General features: G+C 35.6%; 2 protein-coding genes across 3 annotated transcripts in view; both read left to right on the forward strand.

The window, feature by feature from the left end:
• Zmynd8 (Zinc finger MYND-type containing 8) overlaps positions 1-1,407 on the forward strand; it is a 35,006-nt gene extending 33,599 nt beyond the window's left edge. Inside the window, exon 13 of the mRNA XM_086538202.1 lies at positions 1-1,407. This exon is cut by the window's left edge and continues 231 nt beyond it. Within this exon, the coding sequence (XP_086394328.1) occupies positions 1-934 (934 nt within the window). The 3' untranslated portion in view covers positions 935-1,407.
• A 2,555-nt stretch (positions 1,408-3,962) lies between these two features.
• The window catches only part of LOC147471568 (uncharacterized), an 8,166-nt gene continuing 4,628 nt past the window's right edge, over positions 3,963-7,500 (forward strand). For both annotated transcript variants that reach the window (XM_086538514.1, XM_086538515.1), the window contains exon 1: positions 3,963-7,500. This exon is cut by the window's right edge and continues 239 nt beyond it. In XM_086538514.1, coding sequence (XP_086394640.1) covers positions 7,479-7,500 — 22 coding nt within the window. In that variant the 5' untranslated portion in view covers positions 3,963-7,478.

Here is a 7,500-nt window from a genome sequence, read left to right on the forward strand (position 1 = left end):
CCATGACTGGACCATTGTGAGTAAATCCATCTTGTCGATTTTTCAGGATGATGTGGGGAGTCTTACTTCGTCCATATTAGCCCAGTGCCTCATCAAAGGAAACAGAGACCGACCACGGAAAAAAGCCAGATCGTCTACTAAATCTTCGAGTTCTTCCAAAGAGAAAGACTCCACAGCAAATCCCTCCCCCAAAACCCCCAAGTCTCCCAAGTCACCCAAGGCTTGGATGGACTGGTTCCTGGAACAAAGTGGGGCCGAGGGTATTAAGGAGAATCTGAATGTAGCAGCCAAGACCATCAAGACCAAGTCTCGCAAGTCTGGTGGAAAATTGCCCGAAGGGTCCAGAAAAAAACGCAAAAGTACTCCCTGCGTCCGCAGAAAGATTGAGCACATCTTAAAACCAGAGGAAGTGACAGAGGAGATGCTTGAACGTGTTGCCACAAAGCCAAAGGAAAAGATGCATGACCAGGAAAATGGAACTTCATGCCATCAGTGTAGGCAGAAGACAGCAGACACAAAAACTATATGCAGGTCTGGTAAATGTGTTGGACTGAGGGGGTTTTTCTGTGGTCCTTGTTTGCGCACAAGATATGGTGAAGATGCAAGGAAAGCATTGCTTGATCCTGATTGGGCTTGTCCTGTATGCAGAGGAATATGCAACTGTTCACTATGCAGAAAGGCTTTTGGCCAACAAGCTGTGGGGCAGATTGTCCAAAGGTTAGGAAAAATGGGTTATAGTAGTGTTCAACAATACTTGGAATCACAGAGCACAGAATGTGAAGGAATAGAGGGCTTAGAGAAGACTGGCCAAGATAAAGAACTAGAACAAGACAGTAATTTAGATCTGGAAGGTCCAGATCATCTTCAAGATCCAAAGGAAGAGAAATTGGAGTTGCCAGATGAAAGTGATGAGGAAACTTTAATGGATACATGATAAAAGTAAAGATGAGGAAAAGATCAATCATTATGAAATGTGACAAAACCTTATTTAAGTAATGACCCATTGTCAGCCATCTTTCATTCAGATTATCAGCTTTCATTCTTGTATGAGTGACTTCAAAATTCAATTGACAAATTGCATGCATATCATAGATAATACAGAAAAGTTTAAAGAATAAAGGGAATATAATGGCCTTATTTACAGGGGTGTACTGCTGATTGACACAAATCACAGCATCTAGATTTTATAATGCAAATGTTGAAATGTTCAAAGGAATTAATTACTTTACAAATGTAGTTTCTTATTATCTCATAGTTATAAGGAATAGATTAATTGGATTAATATTATATTTTCCTTGTTGACTGCTGCATCTGTTATTACCTTTTTTATGTTATATAGTTACCATGTAGCTATATATTCAGCATTTCTGTGTTAGTTATCAAGAATTAAGCATTTGTTTTAGTTTCTGATATTAGTATCTTTTATCCTGCTTGCTTTTTAACTAGTCCACTTGAGAAGTGTTTAAATTTAGAGATTAATACTCTTGCATTTCTTTTTAGTGCAGAATCTTAACAAATACATTATTTGCATACACATGCACACACAAACACTTACACACACACCATCTCTCTCCTCCATACACACACAATATGATGTATATATGAAATGTATTTCAACTGGGCCCAAGCCACACTCTTTAAGTCCTGTGAGTAGTTTGTTTCTAAGCTTCAATGAAAAGAAGAAAATGAAGTTAGTTCCTATTTCAAGGCTGTAGTAAAATGTTGATAATTTTTGTGGACCAAGTAACATACATCTTTTAACCCCAGGGCCCAAGGTCCTATCATATAAAGATTAGTTGACAGGCTCTGAGCCTTATTTGAACTAAGTTAGGTACACTAGCATGCATGCCTCCTTTATACCCTCCCACATGCATGCACATACACATACACATACACATACACATACACACACACATACACACACACATACACACATACACACACACATACACACACACACATACACACACACATACACACACACATACACACACACATACACACACACACATACACACACACACACACACACACACACACACACACACACACACACACACACACACACACACACACACATACACATACACATACACATACACATACACATACACATACACATACATACACACATCAACTTGTGTGTGTGTGTGTGTGTGTGTGTGTGTGTGTGTGTGTGTGTGTGTGTGTGTGTGTGTGTGTGTGTAAATATAAATGCATATGTGCAGTAAGAATGTTCCTTCTCACACTTCACTACTACCAGAAACACTTGCATTGGGAGATGAACAAAACATCTAGTGTCAAGAGCCAAGGGGTCAAAGTCTAGAAAGGAGAAACTTCTGAAGACTACAATCATCTTTTAATTTCACACAAATTGTATGATTTTTTTTTTTATACGAACAGGAGACAGAATCTTTTTATCTTTTTTTTTTTCTTTTTTCAATTTTTTCTTTAACTTCAGCTACATTGTTGATGATGGTAGTGTTATTGTGATATTCTCTTTTTAGTGTTAGTTTCTTTTATATAAGTTTTAGAAAGATTGCCATATTTGCCATTGTATGACACTCACCCTAAGTCAGAAAGATGTGGAAAGTAGAAGTATGAAATTAGGAGCAATATAGACAAACGAAAGTGAAAAGTAGAATTAGATACACAAAGGTACATATTGGTAGGCATTACTTGTTCATTGAGCAAAGCAAATACCCCTTTTGAGTATTTGTTTTCATTTCACATTTTATGCCTGTGCATGTGATATTTTGTGGCATATAAAAGTAGTTATCTACTGCTTTTTTTTTTGTAGGACTTATTAGTAATCCAGTTATCTTGAACCTGATGACTAATACTTGAGAATAATTGACAGTGATTTGATTATAGATTATTAATTTATTGATGGAACAAGCATAAGAAATATTAGTTATAATTTCAAGAAGAAAATTAAATAAATAGATGAACAGCCTTGGTGAACACATTTTTAGGAGAAGTCCTCACCCATAAGGGTTGCATAATATGGATAGATAGAGCTGTCTATGCTGTCTGTTGACTGAACATTGAGTTTTAAAGCATTGCCAGTACTAGAAGGTGATGGCCAGTTAGTTCTGTCCTGGTTCAAAATAAGCTGTGGTGGAGAGAGCAGTGTTCTTTCATTTTTTCAAGCAGTTTAAGGTTTACTGAAGGCACTCATACCACATAGCCAAGGTTGTTAAACTTGTTAATGTATTGAAAGATTATTCTTCAGTTTGAAGACACAGAAGATATATTTATCTAATTTCAGCGTAGACTTTTTTTCCTGAAATCATAAACATATTTATCTTTTAAAAGTTAAAAAAAAAAGATATATTATCATTATATACATATTTTCTTTTTTGTAGTAATCTATAACAACCTTATTTTTATCTCCTGCATATTTTGCTATGCAATTATTTTTTCTTTAGATACATGATGTAGTAGTTTTAAATACATTCCTTTTTATATAATATCAGAGTTGTGCCTCGTCATCTGTCAATAGTTTCCTATATTGAACTTGTTCCGTAAGACACAACAATTACCAGTTATTCAATTTAAATTGTTTTTTTTTTAAGTAAAGGGAGCATTTGAATTGATATGAGGTATGAGCAAAAATAAGGTTAAAATTGTATTGTTACAGGGTGTTTTTAAGAAATTCTGTAAGAATAATACTTGCCTGCATATAAAGCCAAGTCCTCTTTATGCAATTGTTTTTTTATATGATGTATTACTGTGAACCCCTTGTATATAGCCAGTACTAGTGACAATTGTAAATATGTAATTGCCATACTCTATATAAAGTTGTAGTGTTGTTATTTTCATAATATTTGTTTTTCTCCACAATTCTCTTTTTGATTATCCATTTAGTATGTTTACCCAATACTAAATACAGCAATGTCTTGGCCACATGAAATGTAGATACTGTAAACCATTAATCAAATGTGTATTGTGTTTGGAAATGTAAACATGGTAATAATACTGACAAAAATGAAATTAACATGTACTTAACAAAGAGAAGGTTATCTTAAGAAATTAGTAGATACTTTATATACTTCAACCTTTAAAATTATTAAGAAATTATTAGCTGTCAAAAGAAATGGTGTCACTCACAATGGATGCTTTTGCAGAATTATTCAGTATTTTATCATATGTTTTAGGTCTCTTTGCAGACATTACATTATCTTTTCTTAAGCACTGTATAAACTGCAGCTAATTAATTTGAAAAAATGAATTATGTACATTCTGAAGGACTTTATCTCAAGTTAAGGAAACAGGTTATGCAAAATGTACAGCTGAGAAGTGTCTGCATAAGATTTTGTATATTTGTAAACATTTACCAATGTAGATTACATAGCACATATGGTCAATTTAAGTTGTTTTTTAAGAAGGCAATATTTGATAGTAAATGTATGGCTTTCTTTTTCAGTGTTATACCTCTATCTAAATTTTTTTATACATACATATAATCAGAGCACTTCTGTAGCAAGTCAAAGAGCTTGTTAGGACAGAAGTGTTATAACTTCAAAAGGACTGATTAATCAATAAAGCAGCTATATTTTACAGAAAGTTTGTATACCTTGAAAGTAGAAATGGTACTTAATTGGTAATTTTATCAGGTTTAGGTTTAGTTTTACAAACTGTTTGGTGCCCAAAATTTATATTTTTTTCCCATAAATGTCAAATGAAGTTTTAGACAATTTCACTGCTTTTACTTTCTTTATCCTGTATATTATGAGGCTAAAATTTGTATGCAACATTTGCAAGAATTTTGCAACTCAGTTATGGAAATAGCATTAAGAGATGATTATTCTGAATGTCCCTTTGGTTTTTCCCCTTTTATTTAACCCAATGAAGAAAAAGAGTTCTGAACCGATGATTTGTCTTGCTAAATGAACTACCTCTGTTTGTCTGAAGTATCAAGTCTTTTTCATACAGCTAATAACTATTTATTGCTTTTAACTTCAAATGGATTCTGATAGATGGACAAGTACTGAATTGTTTGTGGCAGACAGAGTAAGAAAGAAAAACATGCAAATTGAACAATTTCCAGAAATATCTCCATGCATTGAATGTTAGTACTTTAGTTTACAAACAGTACAAAATTAGATTTATTTCAATGAAGAGAATTTATATATTGTATATTTTCACATTTTTAGAAACAGTTTTTTTTTATTTATTTCTCAACTAGTTCAAATAGAAAAACATGGAAATAGTGAAAAACTAAGGAGATGGCTATGTTACCAGAAAGTCATCATTTTATTAATTACCACTATATCACTTAGGAAGTTTAATAAGAAACAGCTGAAAATAAAGTTCATATTTATCTGTTTTACATACCTACTGGATTGAATTGTATCAAGTTACTTTGCTGAACTTCACACAAACCAAATCTGTATGATTGTTATAACCCATTCATGCCAGTGCTGGTATTTACCTAATGCTGCTCCTGCCGGCTAGCTAAGAAGTGCATGCTGTGACTAAGCACGAGACCTCTCCCTGCACAATGCCACTTTAACAGGATGATAATTGGAGGTTTTTGTATTTGTTTACATATTTTCACGAGTGAATAAAAATGTGTCTGTACAAATGGAATTCCTATGATTATGTACATACGTAAAATGAATGTTTTTAGGGAGAGATCATGATGTGATACGATGTCACCCAGTGGGAGCAAAATATTCGCATAACATGATATCACATCACTTGGCGCTAATGGGTTAAAGTAACAGAATTTGTAACTTGTTGCCAACTCGTTGGCTCCAAATGGTTTAAACGCTGGGATATTTCAAACGGGTAACCCTGACACCTTGGGATATTCGCCCACTCTGGCTGTGCCCAATCACTTGGCACGCCGGCCAGAAAAAAAGCCATGACAAAATATCTCGTCCTCAGTGGCTGGTCCTGCCATCACTTGACATGATATCTTGTCACCTGGTGTTAACGGATTAAGTGACTTTTAGTATTTTATCTTATGTGAAGGGTATTTAGTACAGTGTGAGAATATTGGTCAGTCTTAATTTGTCCGTTTCCCAAAGCAAAGAGTTATCCAGAAATAGTTCAAGAAATTTGTTCTTTGATAACTCCTTTATCCCTCTGAGTTCCCTCATTTGACTAGAAAAGATTTGTAAATTTAGAACAGATTATAAAAAACATCTGTAAGGATCTAATACGCATCTGCCTACAAATATTAACATTCTACTCAAGCTAAAAGAGCAGTGGTTATGACTGGAAGTTGCTCTGAAAAGGAGAATGGCCCATAAGAACAAACCTGTTGTGGATAACAGTAAGCCCCATCATAAAGCAGCTATACCAGTGGGTGCACTTCAGCAGGGAAAGTTTAAAATCTTGTGATGTGTGCATGTCTGGTGGTCACAGAGGGTGTTTAAAGAGTACCAGCTTCCTGCCAATGTTTAGTGGCTCAAGCTATGAATTCAAAGTATCTGCTCAGTGTTTGATTTTGAAATTGATTAGTGATTTTTTCCTTTTCCTTCTCTTGAATTGAATGCATTGCATTAAAGACATTCTGTTTAACTACTCACTTTACTATTTGTCCTCTAAACTTAATTGTGAGGGTAACATTACTTACTTAAGCAGAGGAAATTATTATAGTATCAAAGATGATGGGCCATTTCATTTTCCACTGCCCTGATAATGCCAGGACAGTTTTGGCTCTGCCTTGACACATTCTGAAATGCATAAGCCTAAGGCCTTGGGCTATTTGCCTACTGAAGCCACGGCTTCCTGTTAACCCATTCACGCCGGGGCCGTTCCGGCTTTGCGCGGTCGCAATACCGGGGTTCTCGAACGCATAAGCCTACCGCCTCAAGATTCTCGGGCGCACAAGCCGCGAGCCTTGGTTGCCCGCTCGCTCTACCCGAGTGCGCGGCTTCCCCTCATGGGAAGTCCAGGGCGTCTGACGCGAAAACCACAATACGTGCTATCACATCAACCGGCGTGAGTGGGTTAAGTGCACGATCCCAGGTGTGCCGGGCACACAAAAAGCTATATCATGATATTCGCTTGATGTGGTAAAAATACTTAAAGATAATACAGCTTCATTTCTTCATTAAATCTCTTGAAAGACCTTTGAAAGTTTTAGCTGACAGAAATATGTAACTTAGATTTTCAAGGGAAAATGAAAATTTTGTGATTCTGAAATATTTGTTAAATTAACCCTTTCCCGACGGGGCATGCGCTATGCAAAAACCCCTACGCCGGGCCATTGCAATATTGCATTGGAAACATCACACTGGCATGATGCCCCGGCATTGGGAATTTAGCTATGTCACACAAGTGTGACGCACCGTCATCATAGGGTTAAAGAGGCTATGTTTTTGTTGATTTTCCAGATATACATGTAGTAAGTCATTGTTTGTAAGTGCATTATGTAAATTCTATTATGGTAATTCTGTCAATTTTATTTGAGCTAACTCAGTATCATTTCTTTTCAGAATCCATCCCCGTTGTATGGTGACATGGCTCTAATGAACCGTGGAT

The sequence above is a fragment of the Penaeus japonicus genome, unplaced genomic scaffold (genome assembly GCF_977035675.1).
Source record: "Penaeus japonicus unplaced genomic scaffold, GWHDUDI00000001_assembly GWHDUDI00000007, whole genome shotgun sequence".
Lineage (NCBI taxonomy): Eukaryota > Metazoa > Arthropoda > Malacostraca > Decapoda > Penaeidae > Penaeus > Penaeus japonicus.